Raw genomic sequence first — 20,570 nt, forward strand, 5'->3', positions numbered from 1 at the left:
TCCAGCTGTGCCCCATAAAATAGGACGCATCATCGAGGGCAGTCCGGCCGACAGATGTGGGAAGCTGAAGGTGGGCGACCGGATCCTGGCAGTGAACGGACAATCCATTATCAGCATGCCGCATGCAGACATCGTCAAGCTCATTAAAGATGCTGGACTAACAGTCACTCTGCACATCATACCAGAGGAGAGTAAGTGTTTTGGTGCGGCAAATAAAACCAGACGTTGTTCTGTGAATGTTTATTTGGCTCCTGTTTTACCTTTGCAGGAAACTCCCTGAACTCGGTGCCCTCTATCTCATATGAATATATTTTATTTCACTTCGCCAAAGAAAGTCTTACACACACAAAATGTTGCATTTACTGAGGTTAAAAAGTCAAAAGGCTTCTATATTTAGTCATCTATAAAGGATACAGGGTTTGTGCTTGGTGATGCAGAAACATAAAGGTTAGAAGGTTTTTTAGCAAATGGAGCAAATAATTCAGAAGAGTTCTCTTCTGCAATCTTAAGCATCCTGAGCATGTTTTATTTGTCAATCCATTCAATTCACTTTTTATTCAAAGCTTTGTCAATCGGGTACAATCTTACCTAACCCTCTGTCCATCGCAGGCTCCCATTCTGGTCCTAGTTCAGAGAAGCAGAGCCCCATGACCCAGAAACACAGCCCGCAGACCCAGCCCAGTCCTGTAGCCCAGACAAGCCAAGGAGGCACGCAGTCTGGCCAAATGGTCGCTCAGCCAGGTCAAGCACCCGGACAGACACCAGTCCAACCCGGCCAGACACCAGCTCAGACAAACCAAGCGGTGACTGGTCCTCCTGCACCAGCAGGAACCCAGCAGAGCCCAGTCACGCAGCCATCTGGCCCCCATCCACAGCTCTACCTCCACGATGGCAGGTAAGGCTGGGTTAAGAGGGTGTTTGGTAAGATTTGTTAAAAAGCACACAGAATGACTGAAAGGAGGAGGGGCATGAAGTTCACAGGTGACAGATACCAAATTGTGCATGCTGAAGAGAGTGTCCCAGTCAGTGTAGCAGAAAACCTGTGACTGCAGACAACTGATGTCCCAGTCAGACACTCTGTCTCAGGCTGGTTTCTACCCAGTTGCATAACACCACTTAGCTTCTACAGTGTGCAGTGAATAATTTACTTTAAGGTATCACCTCTATAATGCAGGATCCTAGCAATTGGACCCTGCTGTGTGTCAAAACTATGAAAGTGTGAGTGTGAGGGATCATGGCTGACAGCAGACGAGAGTAGACGTGCATTCGTGAGCTCCCGGCGGTAGGCCCAGGAATCTACATTTATCCTAACTTGCCCTTATATAATTTTTGACCATAACAAGAGGCAAAGTAACAAAAGAAACTTCTGCATGGCAAATTATAATTTGCGACACTCAAAACGAAAGAAAACGACAAAAACTACGGGATACCAGCACGCATTGGCAGCAAGAAATATGGCGGATGGGGAGGAGGAATTGCCAATTAGCAAATTACTCAATGCTATCAAAGAAACTAAAGAGGAACTTACAAAACATATTGACAAAAAAACGGCTGATATACAAATAACCCTGACGAAAATTGAATCCTCTCTTAACACGCTTTCCGAGCAGGTTGAGGAGATGGAGGCACGAGTAAGTACAAACGAGGACGACATTAAGGAAATGCATAACCGCACTGATAAAGTGGAGAAATTGACAACTCAACTCAAGGACAAAATCGACGACTTGGAGAACCGCAGCAGAAGGTCCAACCTAAGGATACTGAACATTCCCGAGCAAGTAGAAGGCCATGACGCTGTGGGATTTTTGGAGAAATTTATACCACAAATCCTGGGGAATGACAACTTTACATCAAACATTACCCTTGAAAGAGCACACCGTGTTGGGAAGAAGTCTGATAGACCACGGCCCTTCATTGCTAAGTTTCTGAACCTCAGAGACAAAGAGAAAGTCCTTCGACTGGCTAGAAGTAAGGGAGAGACGACATATGAGAATAAGAAAATATCTTTTTTCCCGGACTACAGCATAGACCTGCAACGCAGAAGAGACGAGTTCCGTGACGTGAAACAAAGGCTGCGAGAAAAGGAGATTGAATATGCTCTGATGTACCCAGCGCAACTTCGCGTCAGACATCAGGGATCGATTAAAATTTTCCCCACTCCTACTGAAGCGCAACGCTATCTGAAAGATTTTCTGAGTGAGTAGACTAAAGTGATGTAATGTGATGTCAACAAAGCAATTTACATCCGTACTCGCAGACGAGACGTCCGCCACTGTTAAATCTGGGGATCGAGGTGAAATGAAGAAAAAAAAAAAAAAAAAAAAGGGACTATAACATTAAGCATTGATACAGACTCTCGCCACCTCCCATCTGTCAGACGAATTGAAGATATGATTTATAGCAATCTAGTAGTTAATAGCTAACATAAATATTTGCTTATTACTCAGCTAAAATAAGTACACATTTATAAAACTATAGACTTTGTGTGCATTTATGATTTAGAAATTAATCCCTTACTGGATGAGTGTGATTATATTGTGTTTAAATATTTTACTTTTTCCTTTACACAATTACGTTCTGTATCCGACTGCTAAAATTTAATACTTTGCTGTTTATATATTACCGAGAGTGGCTAGAACTTTAACTTTAACAACTGCCTGGGCCACCACCATTGTTTAGTTGAATTACCTACCTTATGTGGTTTTGTTATAGGGGTTTTATGAGGCAGGTTTTTATTTTAATGTTTTGGGGTTATGTATGGTCTCTTACAAAAAATTCTTCTTATACTTATATAATTGTTCAGATAGCTCATTGGCTTAGGTTATATCCTACCATTACACCCATGTACAGAATTTTACTATACCGAACTTAAATTAAGGGTCATATAACCTGTATATCTTGGAATATTAGAGGGATCAATTCACCTATTAAGAGAAAAAAAATGTTGACATATTTAAAGAGGCAAAATGTAGATGTCGCTTTTATCCAGGAAAGCCACCTTACAGACGCTGAACATTTAAAATTACGAAGAGATTGGGTAGGCAATGTTTTTTATTCATCATATACCTCCAAAGCAAGAGGAGTCACCCTGCTTATTAATAAACACTTGAACTTTCAACTAAACTCAGTTGAAAAGGATAAAAATGGCAGATTCCTACTTGTAAATGGTGAAATAAATAGAAATAAGATATCTTTGGTAAATATATACGGGCCCAACTATGATGACCCTTTATTCTTCAATAACTTAATAATGAAAGTGGCTACAATTGAGGGACAGTATATTGTGGGTGGAGATTTCAATATGGTCCTAAATCCCTCCTTGGACCGGTCCTCACCTAAAACAGTTTCTTTATCCAAAGCAGCAACTGCATTGAACCAAGGTATGAAGGATATAGGCGCAATTGATGTATGGCGAAACCTCCACCCAGGTCAAAGGGATTTTTCTTTTTTTTCTCCAGTACATAATACGCACTCAAGAATTGATATGTTTCTTATATCACAAAATATGATGGCAACAGTGATAGACTGCTCTTACTTAGCAGCTACTTTCTCAGACCATAATCCCATTAAACTTCTCCGGGCTACCAATATATCGCAAAATATAACCTACAGATGGAGGTTCAAGAATTATATGCTAGGAGACTCTGATTTTATTTCATACATGAACACTAATATTGAAATATTTCTAGATGCTAATTCAAATTCTTCCTCACATGCTAATATTTGGGAAGCGCTTAAAGCTTATATGAGAGGTATGGTTATGTCATATGGGGCTAATAAGGCTAAAAAGGTCAGAGAGAAGATATCTAAATTGGAGACCGACATTAAAAACTTGGAACAGGAATATATTGCCACCAAAAAGGAAGAATGTCTTAATACATTAACAAAAGCAAGGTTGCAGTATGATAATTTATGCACCAATAGAGCAGAAGCAGCTATGGCCAGAACAAGATATCACTACTATGAATTTGGAAACAAAACAAGTAAATTACTGGCCTGGCAAATTAAGAAAGAAACATCGGAGAAATTTATACGGACAATTCTAACGGAAGATGATAAACTTCTTGATGAATCAGTACTTATAAATGCAGAGTTTAAACGGTTTTATGAAGATCTGTATAAATCTGAGCAAGGGGTCGATGGTACTGTTGCAAAAAGATTCATAGATGGAATAACCCTTCCTAAATTATATAATGAGGACAAAGAACTGCTTGATGTAGATATAACGGAGATGGAGGTTCTTCGAGCCCTCAAGTGTTTACAAAATAATAAGACCCCTGGACCAGATGGATTCTCAGCTGATTACTATAAGGCCTTTTCTAACAAATTATTGACACCACTTACAAATATGATTAAAGAAGCCTTAGAAAATAAGAAATTACCGGAATCACTGGAAAATGCAACAATTACATTATTGCCAAAGCCGGGCAAGGACAAACAGAGATGTGACTCTTATAGACCACTTAGCCTTTTAAACGCAGATTATAAAATATTATCTAAAATAATTGCACATAGATTGGAAGACATTATGCCTAAGATAATAAATGCCGATCAAACAGGCTTCATTAAAAACAGACAGGGAGCAGATAATGTGCGGCGCCTGCTCCACATATTGAATGCCGCTCAAAAAAATCAAGAACCATTGCTAATAATTTCCATGGACGCTAATAAAGCATTTGACAGGATTGAACCAAACTTTCTATTTCAGACAATGGAAGCCATGGGCTTCGGAGAAAAGTTCACCCGCTATGTTAGGATACTTTTTAACGCCCCCAAAGCCAATATTATAACAAATAATGTGCTTTCTGACACCCTCTCCTTAACCAGAGGCTGTAGACAAGGCTGTCCAAGTTCTCCCTTGCTCTTTGCGATTGCGATCGAGCCACTAGCAGTGGCCATTCGTACTAATGTTGCTATATCTGGAATCAAATTCGGTACAAGTGAACATAAACTTTCTCTATATGCAGATGACCTCCTACTGTATATAACGGACCCTCTCAAGTCAATTCCCTCATTAATGAATTGTCTTAAAGAATATAGTGCAGCTTCAGGATACAAGTTAAATTATACTAAAAGTGAGATTATGTCATTAAATATACAAGATAATCGTGTTAGAGCTCTTACAGATCCACTACAGTGGTGTAACAATGGATTTAAATATTTGGGCATACAAATTGGTAAATCTGAGGATAAAATATTCAAACTAAATTATATTAAACTGTTGGAGCAAACTAAACTTAATATACAGAGATGGATGGATTTTCCATTATCCCTTATAGGGAGAATTAATGTTGTTAAAATGAACATTTTGCCTAAGTTTACCTATTTATTTCAATGTCTCCCTATAAATGTTCCAAAAAGTTTCTTCAAAGAATTAAATAAACTTATAACCTCCTTCATATGGCAAAAGAAAAACCCAAGAGTTAAACTCTCCTCATTACAGGCCCCTTATTCAAGGGGAGGACTCAACCTACCAAACTTTAGGAATTATTATCTGGCCTCCCAATATCGATCAATATTGATCTGGTTATATGCAGAGAGGAGTGAGGTTCGATGGGTTCCAATAGAACAATATGAGGTGAATCCCATATCATTAAAAGACGTCCCATTTCTAGGTACGAAAAAATGTTTATCTAAGCTCACAAATAATTCGATAATATTAAACACCTGGCAGGAATCCCACTCACTTCTAAAAATAAATATTTCTTTTCTTAGAAGGACACCCCTATGGGGCAATCCTGATCTCTCCCATCATATTTCCGACTCCATATTGCGGGGATGGAAGGATAGAAATATTCGAACTGTTGCCGATCTATATAATAATGATACATTTATTGACTTCCAACAACTAAAGGAAAAATTTAAACTTCCAGACCAAAATTTTTTTAAATTTCTACAAATAAGAGACTGGATCAAAGAAAAAACTAAAGGAACATTCCCTGAGATTCCTAAAGAAAGTCCTTTTGAAACGCATCTTTGCACCAAACCATGGAAGTCAATAAAAGGAATAGTATCTTCAATATACACTATTATTAATGAAAAATTACCTGACTACAACAAAACGTCACTGAAAAGAAAATGGGAGGCAGATCTGGGCTATGTTTATGAAGAGGTAGAATGGTACCATCTAATGGAACAGGCACAGACCATGTTAATTTCTACAAATCATAGACAAATGCAATTTAATATATTCCACAGGACATATTATACACCTTACAGATTACATAAAATTGATATTAATTACTCTCCCAAATGTTTGAGATGTAAGGTGATAGATGGTGATCTTCTTCATATGCTGTGGAATTGCCCAGTAATAGAGGAGTTCTGGAGACGGACTACTGAAATAATTTCAAGGGTAATTGGGATCCAAGTCGAAATGGACCCAAAACTATGGATTTTAGGTGATATAGATTCTATAAATGTGGATTACCACAAGAAATATTTTATTTTACTTGCGAGTACTGCAGTTAAAAAATGTATTCTGACACATTGGAAATCTGAAAATTCTCCAACACTGAGATATTGGATTAATGAGTTAGCATCCTACTGTACACCTGAGAAGATATCGCATAGTGTAAAAGGGAAATACGGAACCTTTAAAAAAATTTGGGGACCATTTCTTTCAGTATTACCGTCTTTGGACTTGACAGAATATAGAGATGATGTAAATTCCTCTGGGTTTACCCTGAATTGATCCTTGGTTAGGCCCTTCTGATCAGAATTCTTGAATGTTGTGCTGATTCTTGTGTATAGACGGGTGTAAATATGGGCTGTTTGTATACACGAATGTGATGAAGTTGAGAGCCATACAGGGGTAAAGGGGTGGGGGGATGGTGGGAGGGGTTCACACGATATGTTTTTCTTTTTTTCTTTTTTTTTCTTCTTTTTTTTTGTTTCCTTTGTTTTTTTTTTGTTTTTTTTTGTTTTTTTTTTTGTTTTGTTTTAAATTTCTGTAATTACCAATACTGTTACTATTATAATTATTATTTTTTATTATTATTATTAATACGCCCGTATTTTCTGTGTTCGGTCCTCAGAGGGTGGAGGCTATGTTTGAAAGATAAAGATATTAGAGTGTGTTCCTGAGAATATTTATTTTTTTTGGTCATAATGGCCAGTCAAGCTTTGGCTAGTTGATGATACCTACTCTGTCCCATAACTGTAAATGTCTTTTATTGTTTGTTTCTGTTTGTTTGTTGTTCGTTTTCAATTTAAAAAATGAAAATAAAAAGTAAAAAAAAAAAAAAGTGTGAGTGTGCGCGCACGCAAGTCTCAGAATGCGACACTGTGAGCAGTCCTCCCAGAGCTGTGAGTTGATGCCCATTTTGCAAGTGTGAACTTGATAAAAGTTTCATAACAGAGGCTGATATTCCCACCTATCCATTTTGTGATGAGCCTTCTCATCTGCACACACCCAGTAATTGTCTGTTTTTTTCCTTCCTTCGCCAGCAAATTTATTCCAACAGGGATGCTTTTTTCACCTCGCTGCTCAGATTTTTGTCAACTTTTCATTCTCATGGCAGGTCAGAGGTAAAAGCAAGACAGGATGTCAAACCTGACTTCCGCCATCCTCCATTCACTGACTACCGGCAACCGCCGGTAGATTACCGTCACCCACCAGTGACTGATTATCGGCAGCCACCAACACTGGACTACAGACACCCACCTGGTCTGCTGGATTTTAGACAGCACCCTGCAGCTGCACAGTTCCCTCTAGGGATCCCAGCTGACTTCAGACCACAGGTAGAGCTTGACCAAGAGCTGTCTGCTTATGTTGACCGTACATCCTTCATTTGTATGCAGGTTTGTAACTTATTCCAATTATATTTATCATAATCATTGCTTTTCACATAGAAATCGCATATTTGATTTTTTTCTGTTGTAAATCGTCTACATTTTGTTCTGCAGGACTATGATTACTTTACAGTGGAGCTCGAGAAAAGCGCTAAAGGTTTTGGCTTCAGTATTCGAGGAGGCAGAGAGTACAAGATGGACCTGTTTGTGTTGCGCCTTGCAGAGGATGGTCCTGCTATACGAAATGGAAGGATGAGGGTGAGATAAGGAAAACCACGACAAGAGTGAAAGCACTCTTTGGCAGATGGTTGGGATTGCACTTGGTGAATAGTAATGGCTCTGTTTTATTTTTCAAAATGGAAAAAGTAAGTCTGATTAATCCGAAGTAAGCCAAACACACACATACATCCATCTAAATGGTCGTGTCACATAATATCACTCAGCGTCCTTGTTAAAATTTAGTAATGGTGTAAAGTTTAACAGAGCATGGATTTTTCCTTCTGCTCAAGTGAGTAAGTATGAATGCATTGAGTAAATTGAGTGAATTGAGCAAACCTTTTGCTCACTCTTAACCACTCGTGTTGAAATGTACTTGAACAAGTTGCTCAGTGGAGGTTCCCCAAGAGAAGACTGGTTCTGTGGAAAAGTTACTCTGCTGTGAGTAAACCGAGGGTGGCAGAAACTGACCCGCTCCTGTGTGTGTCTCGTCCAGGTTGGAGATCAGATCATAGAGATTAATGGAGACAGCACCAGGGACATGACTCACGCCCGCGCCATTGAACTCATCAAAGCGGGAGGCAGGCGGGTCAGGCTGCTGCTAAAGAGAGGCACAGGACAGGTGCCAGAATATGGTGAGTTTTCCTTACAAAGAGACGCAGTCTCATTGTTTACACTCTTACTAAAGATTTACTGTTTGCTCTTCAACTTAACTCAAGAACACATTAACATGCATTCATATCTGTCCACTTTTTACTCCTCGACTAATATCTGAAAGCCTACTTTGATTAAACAGTAGATGGTAACGAGCGACTCTCAAGCCTTCGTGTGTTGTAACCCCTCTGCTTTAAGTCTAATGATTGGTATAGGCTTTTATTTGCCTTCCCTCAGGAATGGTACCTCCCAACCTCTCCATGTGCATGAAAGGTGACACACTAAGCTCCCCCTATTTCTTCCTAATGGGCCACTCTAAAGACACGGTTTGTGAAAACTGCATGTCTCTCTCTCTCCATACTGATTAATCTGTGTGCTATAACTGTGGTCACGAGTTTTTGCATGGGAAAGTAGCTGACATGTGTGCATCTGTGCTCGTGTGTGCTATAGTAAGAGTGGAAGATGGTTTGTAGTAAACTATTGGGTCTAATTGTCCTGAAGAGGGTTTTGAAGTAGACTTTGTACTCGAGAGCTGCTCGGGATCAGTCCGTCACACACAGCTGCAAATATGTTAACTGTTTACAAGCACTGAATAAATCCTTACACGTAAGTCTGTTGCTGTGCTGCTTATACACATGTGCATGCAAGTTTGTCTGATATTATAAAAGAACGTGTTTATCTCTGGGGTGTTTTCCCTTTCTTTCTGTGTCTGTATGCATGTGCATGATCATTTCCACCTCTTTCATATCAGTCCTCTTGAGCATATTGTTTTCCTCCCTGACAGACTGTGCCGGCCCCTGGGATTCCCTTTCTACAGCCCACTCTGCCCTGCAGGAAGTGACCCTGGAAGCTCACCTGAATCCATTGCTCTCATCCCATCCATCGTCAGCCCCAGATTCCCCTCATCGGCTCCCTCTAGAGGCCACAGTGTGCATGGCAGACAAAGCTCCAAAGCTGACAGACCACAGCTCCATTAGAGGGGCTGCAGGTGGCAGGTCCACCGAGCAGAAATGCATCATCAGGGGGCAGGGAACCCCTCAGGGGTCGGGAGAGATGGACTGTGGACCGGGCGACAGACAGCTTCGTGCTTTGCCTTCCAAAGCTATTGTGGGAAAGTGCATTGACAGAAGAGAGAGGCAAAGGGAGACTTGCTCCCCCTGCTGTAAGAGAAAGGATCTGCATACACAAGCGTTAAGCACTATCTGGCCCTGGGACCCATTTGCTGGTGTGAATTTGAACGGAGCCTCTCAGGGCAGTGGAGATGGACATATCAGCCTCCAGGAGAGGCTGGTGTCCCGAGGTCTGTTCTCCAGAGAAGATGAGCGGGCCGGTGGCCACATTGGGCTCTACTGCCCCTCCAAAAACGTGGAAGATCCTCCAACAAGGAGTGCTGCTGCCTCCCCGAGGCCCTGGAATGTCCCTGGGTCTGACAAACTGCCTGGCACCCTGAGGTCCTGGACCTCCACAGTAAGCAGGTAGAAGGGATCTTACTGGTTTGGGCCGAGTCACACTGTATGGCTCCTCATTCAGTTCACCACTGGACCTTTCAGAGAACCAGTAGATCTCCCTTGCCGCCTCTGTCTGCCCTGTTTTCATCGCCATCGACTTCTGAGATCATGTTTTATATTTCAGTTGTTGTTACAAGATGATTATTACACCCACCACCTTAAAGACAAAGAAACTTACACAGCTATTGTAACATATGGTCTAAACCTTTGGGGACCCTTTTATGCGACTTCTGATTTTCTGATCACAGATGGAGCAATGACGCCTGACTCTGAGTGGAGCTGTACTTTCGATATGTACCTTTAAATGCTCGACTGTATCTGGTTCAGACTGTTTAGTGCAGCGTGGGCTCACACAAGGAAGAGAAACATATGTAGAACCAGGGGATTTCTGTTTTCTTGCCCTGTTTTCTCTGCGCAGTGGGATGAACCAGACTACAGGTGTGTCAGATGGAAGCAGTGACACTGAAACTCCTGGAACACACGGCACTGACCCCAACCACAGCCCAGTTAACCTGACATATGTTAAATCGCACATGCCTACCAATATATCTCATACTATAAATGTAAAGATGTGAAAAATATGTACATTTGGTAAACTCAGAAACATACCTATTGGTGTTTTTGAGGCAGTGTTGTAGTTAGACACATTGTTTAAAAAAAACAAACAAACAAAAAAAGAAGCAGGACAGTATTTTAGGATCACTGTTTCCACGGCCTCGTCTAAAAACTACATATCAAAGACTGTGCGAGTCACCACACCCGGACCGCCGAGGCAGGCGGCGTTTGTGTGCATGGATATACACCACCATGTCTGTAGACAGGGACTCGTGTCTTTTAAAGGCAGAAAATCGAGATGTGGAGCAGACCGGTCGGCACTCATGAGACGAAAAGGATTTTTTTTCCCCACGAAATTGAACAAAATTGAACTTTTGTGTAACTGAAGACAGTTGGCTTAGTAAGAACTCATGATACTCTTCTGAGTTATGTACACAACTTGATCACAGTCAACCATGCAGTCATTGTGCAGAATTATAAGCTGTGTTGTATTCATTTTAATGATCAAAAGGAAAAATTTGTCCAGTCTCTATTTCCCATTTCTATGCCTTTAACTGTGCTAAGTGTACCACATCACTGTGGGAGAGGGGCATCGGTGCGGGGAAGAGGAGGCCGATGGTTATGAGGTGGGGCAGAGTGCCTTACTCGAACTAATGCAGAGCTGTTGCCGTTGTGAAGTATTTTGGGAACTGAATGCAAAACAGATATCAGCGACCATGCACACGCGTCAGCAAACCGCTAAGTTTCGTCGGACGCCAAGCAGTATATATCTTGATGCACTCGGCTGTATAGCTTGTCAGTGTCAATGATTGCCCTTTGTCCCCTTGTGTTTTAAAGGGGATAACATGTAGCCTGTAGCATCACATCCTCTTCTTAGAGTCGTCTGGGAGTGTAGAGCTGTGAACGTCTATGGAGACAGGGCTGTATCAAAGAGGACCACGGTTTCTGTGTTTCAGCTTAACGTTAAGTTTGTATTCTTGCCCGCAAATGTCACATCTGTGAAACATACATGCATTTAAATATGACGTCACTGTCCTCCTGCATTTCTCCATTTCGATGTCATCAATTTCTCTCAGCGGGATGTGTGCTCTTTATTAAAACTTTATCACTTAAGCTTTTGAGTACTGGAGGACCAGATTAATTTAAAAAAAAAAAGATTGCGACTGTTTGACTGAATGCAACATGATGGTACATCCAAGCTGTGCTCGTAAGCTGCTGGGAAAGCCAGGCACCTGCAGACTGGGATACTAGTAAGACTTTGTGCATTGAGAGTCATCGGGCCTGATCCTGATTCGCGGTGGATTCTGACTGAGCTGTGTGTTCTGTGATTAAAATGGTTGTGGAAAGACGCAGTAGGCTGTAGAAACGTGTTTGCCGTATGTACAAATGTCAAAGTTAGGAAACGCTGAAAGAATACGTCATCCAGCCCTCTGTCTCCATCCAGGCCGCCCCCACCCCCACCCCTTGCCTGCTGTGACCGATTTTTGTATGAAGAAACAAAAAAAATCTGCTTATCAGAACCTGTGAAGGATGGCACGCTCATAAACCCCCACTGAGATCAAGTATAACTGTGTAGTGTTAATTGTGTACTATTCACCTTGTACAGCTGTATTCCTACAAATATGGTTTACTGTATCATTGATACTGTAGTTTCAAAGACGTGAACAACTATTTTTATGAAATGCGACAGTACTGATATATTACATTTTGCTAAAAAACAAAACTTGTTTACTGAAAGATATTCTGAAATACTGTCAAATAAACTCTTGACATGGTGTAAAATATTCTTTTCTACAGGTTCTTGCTTGTAAAATTGGGACGAGAGAAAATAATGGATCAGTTTATTCATCAATGTATAAATAATCAACAATTTGGGTTATTAAGTAGTCGTTTACCCAAACAAAACAGCAAATATTCACTGCAGTTAAGCATCGCTATTGAGGAGTACTAGGTGAGGGCTAGTTCTTTTAGGTTCAGCAGATAACAAGATGGTGTATCGGTCAGGATACAGGAAGGAGGACAAGAGGCTTCCACTTTGCTGGATTGTCACCGCCAGCTGTTTTATTGCCACCTAGATGGTCAGTGTTGCCAGCAGTTTCCAGTCACGAACTTAACACTCGGAGCATCACCGTGAAGGATGGCAACCAGGAACACAGCTTGATGAGGTAAAACAGACCTAACACGGAAAGACCATCTCCCCTCCTGGAGTAGCAGGATGAGCATTTTAGAAAATTTCTGCATTTATATTTGACTCTAAATGATGTTTTCCTATTTATTCTTATCATGGATATGCCTACGTCATTTCCCGCAACTCCACCCCACACAATATTGCAGAGCAAAGACATAAAATCTCAGAGCCTTTTATACAATCACTTTCAGCCATTTTTTTTTTTATTGCTAAATTGTGTGTGCCGTTTATTTAAAAGAGCAACCAGCAATCACAACACCGCTGGCTCTGAGACTTTCAGCACTTCCAGCCATAGACGGGTCAGATTGTAGCAGGATGTACAACACAGTTAAATGCAGACAGTGAACTTAAAACTTATTTTCCCACATCAGTTTCCTATTTAACCAATGTCACCAACAAACACTCTTATACTTTTCACACAATTCCACTTTAAAAGGGACACACATCCATCCATCAACGCTTCTCTGGTGGAGCTAATCCCAGCTGCCATCGGGTGATAGGCGGGGTATACCACAGACAGATCACCAGGCTATTGCAGGGCTAATAGTTACGTCCATTCACGCTCACATATACACCTACGGCCCATTTAGAATCACTGCTTAACCAAACCTGCATGTCCCTGGACACTGGGAGGAAATCACAGGGAAAAGATCCAGGCTCAGCTCAGTTAGCAGATGGATTTAAACCCAGAACCCCAATACCCGTGCACACGTTTCTCCCTTTTTGCATGTGATGAGATGCATTTTAGACCGGGGCACTGAGAAGTTGTTCCATGTCCCTGACAGGTTTAAGTATAACATTCACTTCTGTAAAAAGGCTGAAGTATGAGGAAGGGGCCCCACAGCAGAGGGAAGTGAAAATGTGTTGGCCTGCAGGTATCTTTGCAGTAAATCTAATCAATTCTACAACATTTATCTAAGAATTTCTGCTTTCCATCTCTCCAGTGATGCTGACACGTGACAAGTGGAGGTACTGACTACAGTCTTTCATAAGTAGATGAATCACTGCTTCTGGTTTGTGGAATTACACAGTTAAAACAGATACAAATACACATTTTTAACAAAAAAGGGAACATTTTATAATAAAACTTGTAAACATCTCCCCAGCATGTCATTGCTGTGTGTGGGTAAGGCCAAGATTGTGAGCATCTGCTGTTACTCAGTGTAGTTTTCAGCAGGAAGCTGAGTTTCACTGTTTTCCTGCGCTGGCAGGTCATCCTTCTGAGGAAGGAGAAAATAAGAAATTAGTACCACTAAAAAAAAAAAAAGAAAGAACTAAATTGCTCTTGTACTTGTTTTACTTCTGCGTTAACTTACAGGTTTGTAGATTCCCATTTGGAAACGACAGCAAACTACATCAACCAAGAATCCCACCAAGCCGTGGATCATACCTGCCGGGAGAGAAAAACTTTAAATACTGATGTTCATGTTCAGGGTTTAGATGGGGTGAAAGCAGCTTGGTCTAAGTTGTTACCTGCTGCTTTTATGCAGTGGCTAAATCTGTGAATAATGCATAAAGTTTTTCTCTTCATCCAGGTGGATTAACAGGATTCATTTAAGAATGATGGTTCACAAACAGAGTCACAGGATCCTCCAGGGCTTAGTCTTGGCAGGAACACCATGTTTGGGATTACAACATTCAGGTACTTCTGCTGTTAAGCTGAAGATTTCTGTGAGAATACTTGGATCTACTTTGTTAAATTACATGCAAAGGTCTCATATCCTGTTTTACTGGTTAAAGGGTCACTCTAAAGCTTTTTGTTATAATAGCCAAAGTATCAATGAGATCAGCCTGTGTACAAATGACTCCTTCAGACTTTACTGAACTGTTTCTGTTCTGCTCTTGACCCTGTACGATATCAGTGAGATCTTAGACACAGAAACTCCACCCACCTGCTGTTTAATCTCTCTGGAGAGGCTGCGAGGTGCAGCCAATTAGAAAAAAATGGCTTAAAACTGGATATGGGAGCTAAAACCACTTAACACAAGTCAACAACATGAGAGGTTCCACTATAAGATAAATAAGTATTCATTTGTACTGTGAATCGTGCAAAGCTAAAGTATAAAAGTCTATACATGAGCATAATAAGAGCACTTTATGATGGGAATTTGTTAGTATGGTTCTTGCATTATAGCATGATTTAATTAGTTAACTTGCAAGGAGCGATTGTCATGAAATGCTTGTAAGCAGCTCTGACATTCAAAATCTATTTTCAAAGTTTTAAAGGTTAGTGTATCTTTTGACTTTCCTCCTATAAAGATGTGACGACCTCCCCTGTACCCTTGATGACGAGTTTTGACATGTCAGTATACGTCAACAATGTCGTGGTTTGACGATCATTAGAATAACTTCCAGGTTTTTCCAAGGGTAGCTGCATAAACAGCACCGCAGTAACTTCTTATCCACATGCAGTGATTTTGTTCTATAAGCAGGCTGAAATATGACCAAAACAACTCAGGTCAGAAAAGAGCTTCAAGGGTTACTCCTGTTAGGCTTTCAAGGGGTAAAGGGTTAAAGCTGTTGCTGCTGCTTGATGCCTCCTTGTTCTGAACAAACAATCACTGTGACCTCCAAGTTGGTTTTCAGTCAGGAGAGCAATCTAAAAATGTTACTGCAGCACACTCTTAATGCAGACGGCACTCAAACAGCATGAGCACGTTAGCTACCTGTGGTGGAGAAAATGCCTCCGATGATGCCGCAGAGTCTGACGAGGAACTGCCACAGAGGCATGTGCTGCTCAGTGACTTTGACCATTAGTGAGCTGATATCATATTTCATAAAGATCCCTGAGACTCCGTGGCTGCCTGCAGCATGGTTTATCACACGTTCCTGTGGGACAGCCAAAGGCATACAAATGCTTTCAGTACAATGATGCACTATCTACTCCCCAGCTAAAACAGTACAAACCCAGACCTACCCGCTCAGTGACGGAGTACTGATGCGTGTCTGCAGACACTTTGTAGGTGTTCAGTTTGGTTGGCACAATGGTGATGAAGTACTGAAACATGTGGTTAGCTGGAAAGAAGCATCAAGAGCCATCAGTGGAAATAAAAGTTTATCAGAGCACTTTAATAACAAGTAATTCAACAACATCTGAAACACCAACTTACAATCAATAGCAATTTTCTCTGTGCCGTCCAGAGGGCTGATCATTCCAGGAAGTGGCTCTCCGAAGGACAGGTGGTCAATCCGGTGAGAGAAGTTGTAAGCTGTAACAAATACAAAACAATAAATAATCTTTATAACATATAAAACAGTTTAATTTCCATCTGTTGCTGCCATTTGGTGTCAGAAAGTCTGCAAACCTACAGTCATGGCTGACGAGGGCGGCTAAATGGGCGTGACCTCGAGGATGCGGGATGGACCTGTAAGTGGATGAAAAGGTCAGCGTTAACTTTATATGTAAATCAATGACATGAAAACAGCCAAAATATCCCATGCTAGTGATCTAATTTGCAAACAGAGCAGCACAGAGGTGAGCAGAGGTTAGAGCACGGGTATCAAGGCCCCGACTCCAGCCCTTGATAATAAGATGGGAGCAAAACCAACTTCTGTGGGGAAATTTGTATTTGATAATCAATGTGCAAAACTATAAGCTTGCAGAGAGCAATGTCACCTTTCCATATAGCGGTAGAAGCAAGTCATTTCAGTCTCTGTGTGATTCCCCTCCTCATAGCCACTGATGTCAATGCAACTTTCCGTCTCTCTTGATGGAAATGTGTTGAAATAGTTTTACAAAAGCGATTGGGATTCATCCCACATCAGCATAAAGAAGTACTGAACAGCAGAGCTGTGCGATAATCAAATTTTAATTTTAGCTTTCAGATTATTAAACCAAGATAACAAAAATCATTACTGTTCCATATTCTATTCATTTATAATTACCACTCCACAAAAGGCCAGATCCACTGCCTACAATCAATTACTTCATTCAGTTAAATTATAATTAAAGTTCGTGGAAATCCCCTTCACTGAAAAAACAAAACAAACTTCTACTGTTTTTCTGTCTTTGTTTTGTAATTGTGTTATAGGGTGGCTGTAGCTCAGGTGGTAGAGCAGGTCATCTACTGATCGGAAGGTTGGTGGTTCGATTCCTGGCTTCCCCTAGTCTGCATGCCAAATATCCTTGGGCAAGATACTAACCCGAAATTGCTCTCCGATGCATTCATCGGAGTATGAATGTGTGTGAATGTCAGTTGTGCTTGTGCGAATGGGTGTGAATGGGTGAATGCACAAGTTGTGTAAAGCGCTTTGAGTGCTCAGAAGAGTGGAAAAGCGCTATATAAGAACTAGTCCATTTACCATTTATAATTTGTGTTGATTTTTGCCAATCCTACTAGACATGTCTTGCATGCAGCTCAATAATCCAAGTGAGGAACTCCCAGAAAGTTAATTCTGTTCATTTAGATTTTCATCAGGCGAAGAGACTTGGATAAGTGACGAAACAGCATCCAGATGAACAGAATCAACTTTTTGGCAGCCTTACTAGACAGTCCGGACTGTGGTGACTGACACGTGGAGTCCAAAGACGATGCGCGCTCACATTAGGGCCATGCAGGAAGCAGTACCTGCTATGATTGTTTCTGTACAGTGGGAGGATGTTTACAGTCTATGGTTCAAAATAAAAAACTGTGTTAAATAATACATCGTTTTGAGTGTTACCTACTTGCCAACAGTAATGTGGAAATTTCCTGCCACCTTGTTGACATAGAGATGTCCATGGATCCTGCAGGCACTCAGGGAAGCGGTGCTGTCCTCACTGCGGGGGGGAAACTTAAGCAATCAGCGTAATCGCACTTTCATTCACCTCCCAACAAAACACAGATAATCCTGAGGGTCCTTTACCTTTTCGTCTGAGCAGGAGGAGCTCCTTTTATTGCAGCCTTGAAGATGACATCCTGCAGAGCGTGCTCCACTCTCAGACGCTCCTGGATGTGCAGAAGAGTCCTGACAGGCAGGGACAGAAATATTAGGACAAAAAAGACTCACTTGGGATACAATTAACCTTTTTTTTTTTTTCAAATTACATCAACAAATGTGAGGATGCAAACTTTGTCTTAATTATTAGTAAAGCTTCAGTGAGTTAAAGATCTATGCAGCCTAACATTCGCGTGATTTAGTGTTACTAGATTATAGATCATAATATCCAAGTACTGAATGTGAATAAATCACTTACATGTGCCATATTCTTTGCTGTGGTGGGAGCTCAAAGTTGACCTAAATTGTAAGAAGAAGAAAAAAAAAAACCCAAACAAACAACTGTTGGACATGCCAGAGATTACATTTTCATTGTTCTCTGCATGATAAAATCACAAACCCACCGGTTCATATTGTAATCCATCAGAGGCCACCATGGTCTCTGCCAGATCGAGGACATCTGCTCCTATATCTGCATCCAATCAAACATGGAAGTTAAAAACCTTTTCCTACCCTAAACACACACACAAATACACCTGTATCTACTTACATTGGCATCTCATGGCCACTGTAATGTCCACATTTATCCTGAGTTTACTGTTGGTGAAGAACAGGTGCAGTTAGGACACAGCTGAGAGGTTTTTGAGGGCGGTGATGGCATGAACCTGTTCAGCTTTTACCTGCTGAAGTCTCTGTCCACCTCGTATTCGTACTTCATCCATGTGTGTCTGTACACAAAGAACTCCAACAAGGCGAGGACAGCCATGAAAGTGAATGCTATCAGAGACACTGGAGAGAGTTTGAAATGGGATTAGACTGAACTCTCCTCTCAGATTAGCTACAGCTAAAAAAATGTGCAGTCTGTACCTGTCCCACCGCTGGTTGTGGACTCCACGTAGCTTTCAGGAACTTTAGGAAAAGCGTCTAACTCCTTCATCAGAGTCAGAGCCTTCTTCTTCGTCAGCCTCCTCATCTTGGGACCTGCGGCGGAGCTTAAACTCCAGGTGACTCCCACATGAAGTGGATGTTTTCGGGTTTGATGTGTTTAAAGCGACGACAGCTGAGGTCTAAGTTAGTTTGCTGACGTTGGTCATGACAGCTACCGGGCTAGCGTATAGCATTAGCTAGCTAACTAGCCGAACAACTGGATTAATGCTAAATTAAATGCCCCCCAAAAAAGGAATTATATACAGCTAAAGAGCTTGTGTTTACGATGACACAGCAAGAAATATACAATTACAAAAGAAGCTACCCCGGTATAAGTGTGTTATGGAGTATCTGCATTGTCGTTTGACCCGCATTGTCAACACAGAAAAACGGCACTCTTTTGGCCCTAGCGCCCGCTAGTGGTTAAGAGGGGAGTCCGCCTGCATTTCTTCCTGTTTAGTCCTGGTATTCTACTGCTGCCACAAATCACCTGAGTCACTCCACCCTGTCCGGACTCTCTTCACTATTTCACTTACACACTGTTCGTTGCTTTGAATGGTTGACACCATGTATTTATTTCTGCTCCGTGCAGCTTCACTGTTACACCTGCCTTTTTCTTGTATTTACTTTCATTCATCCACTGCAAACCTCCACCTCTCCAGGATCTTTTTCACCTGCTCACTATTCTCACAACTTAATTTGTCAGTGTGTTCATCTGCACTGCAAACAAGAAGGAGCTCAGAGACGTTATGAGACGGTTGCTGTGTGACATTTCATTTTTTGTGAGAATTATTTAGCAGTAACTACTAAAGAGCAGCTCCTACACAGTGTTTAGGTGTTGTGCCACTCTAGTGCCAGGCTAATTATGTGATTATTACATGATTATTACAAGACCCCCAATTGTGGATTACATAGCATCAGTCCTTCTCACCATGGGTGAAAGTGAATGTCTAGATTATCTGCAGTCATTAAAAGGGTCTAACTGATCTTTTTAATACTATTCATGTTGTGCTGTAGGAGCTTGCACCTAAAGTATCCTTTTAACCTGCAGCTGCGGATTAGGAGGCCTCCAACTTTCTCCAGTGTTATTGACTTTTGTTGTACTATTGTTTTATATTTTGAATTCAAATTATTTTCTATTGACTTGAAAAATACAAATCTTCATTTTGTAAGATAAAGATGAAGTAAACAATTGTCATGTGTGTGTATATATATATGTGTGTGTGTGTGTGTATATATATATATATATATATGTGTATATATATATATACATATATATATATATATATATACATATATATATATATATATATAGCAGCTGGATAGCGTAGTGGTTAAACTACACGCCTTTGGAACAGAGGATCGCAAGTTCGATTCCTGCCTGGGGCGTCTGTATCCAGTAAGGGTCCTAAGGCTAGACCCCCTATGCTAAGCAAGCCTACCGCAGACATGAGCGAGACAGATAAATATGAAGGCATGCCGGCTCGGACGTCGCCCGGATCAACAAGGTCCGCGTCAGGTGTTGAGGAACCAGGGCACCCTGACTGGAACAAGAAGGCATCGGTGGGCAAGGGACGAAAACAGGGCGTTGTTGGAATGCTACTACGCAAGTAACCCCGGCGGAAGGGGCTACATGAATAGGATGAGGGACCTATGGATTCTTCGATACCCAACATCCACAATGACGGCGAAACAACTAGTAGCTCAGTGTTCCAACTCTTCATCAGGAACTCAATGGGGATGTGGCGTACAACACTAGAGGCCAACTCCAAGCCCATAGCACAAGTTACCATCAAGTGCGGGATCTACCA

The 20,570-nt window shown here is 41.3% G+C and overlaps 2 protein-coding genes across 3 annotated transcripts in view; one reads left to right on the forward strand and one right to left on the reverse strand.

Moving 5' to 3' along the window:
* Positions 1–10,291, forward strand: part of magi2b (membrane associated guanylate kinase, WW and PDZ domain containing 2b) — a 94,527-nt gene extending 84,236 nt beyond the window's left edge. The window contains exons 17-23 of one of the 2 annotated variants that reach the window (XM_085411951.1): positions 6–191; positions 610–895; positions 7,524–7,803; positions 7,909–8,052; positions 8,507–8,645; positions 8,902–8,990; positions 9,449–9,587. In XM_085411951.1, coding sequence (XP_085268077.1) covers positions 6–191; positions 610–895; positions 7,524–7,803; positions 7,909–8,052; positions 8,507–8,645; positions 8,902–8,990; positions 9,449–9,505 — 1,181 coding nt within the window. In that variant the 3' untranslated portion in view covers positions 9,506–9,587. Of the gene's footprint in view, positions 1–5; positions 192–609; positions 896–7,523; positions 7,804–7,908; positions 8,053–8,506; positions 8,646–8,901; positions 8,991–9,448 lie in introns of both variants that reach the window. The other variant, XM_085411950.1, reaches the window with a different exon arrangement.
* Positions 10,292–12,755: 2,464 nt separating this feature from the next.
* Positions 12,756–19,162, reverse strand: LOC146664716 (endoplasmic reticulum-Golgi intermediate compartment protein 2-like). Its single transcript, XM_085411964.1, has 13 exons — positions 18,700–19,162; positions 18,513–18,621; positions 18,383–18,429; positions 18,237–18,304; positions 18,092–18,132; positions 17,761–17,862; positions 17,582–17,674; positions 16,225–16,280; positions 16,026–16,124; positions 15,833–15,930; positions 15,582–15,744; positions 14,232–14,305; positions 12,756–14,135 (listed from the first exon to the last, which is right to left on the reverse strand). The coding sequence occupies exons 1-13, from the start codon at positions 18,803–18,805 to the stop codon at positions 14,070–14,072; spliced, it is 1,122 nt and encodes a 373-aa protein (XP_085268090.1). The 5' UTR covers positions 18,806–19,162; the 3' UTR covers positions 12,756–14,069.
* Positions 19,163–20,570: the final 1,408 nt, after the last annotated feature.

The sequence above is a fragment of the Rhamphochromis longiceps genome, linkage group LG7, assembly GCF_057381845.1.
Source record: "Rhamphochromis longiceps isolate RC_006_pf linkage group LG7, R_longiceps_female_GT1.1, whole genome shotgun sequence".
In the NCBI taxonomy this organism is placed as follows: Eukaryota; Metazoa; Chordata; class Actinopteri; order Cichliformes; family Cichlidae; genus Rhamphochromis; species Rhamphochromis longiceps.

Excerpts from the sequence above, each read along its gene's own strand:
- LOC146664716 (XM_085411964.1), bottom strand. The coding sequence starts at position 18,805 with ATGAGGAGGCTGACGAAGAAGAAGGCTCTGACTCTGATGAAGGAGTTA. Across the intron at positions 16,281-17,581 it reads TTCCACATTACTGTTGGCAA|GTCCATCCCGCATCCTCGAG; the intron begins GTAGGTAACACT and ends ATCCACTTACAG. Across the intron at positions 14,136-14,231 it reads AAATGGGAATCTACAAACCT|AAGGATGACCTGCCAGCGCA; the intron begins GTAAGTTAACGC and ends CTCCTTCCTCAG.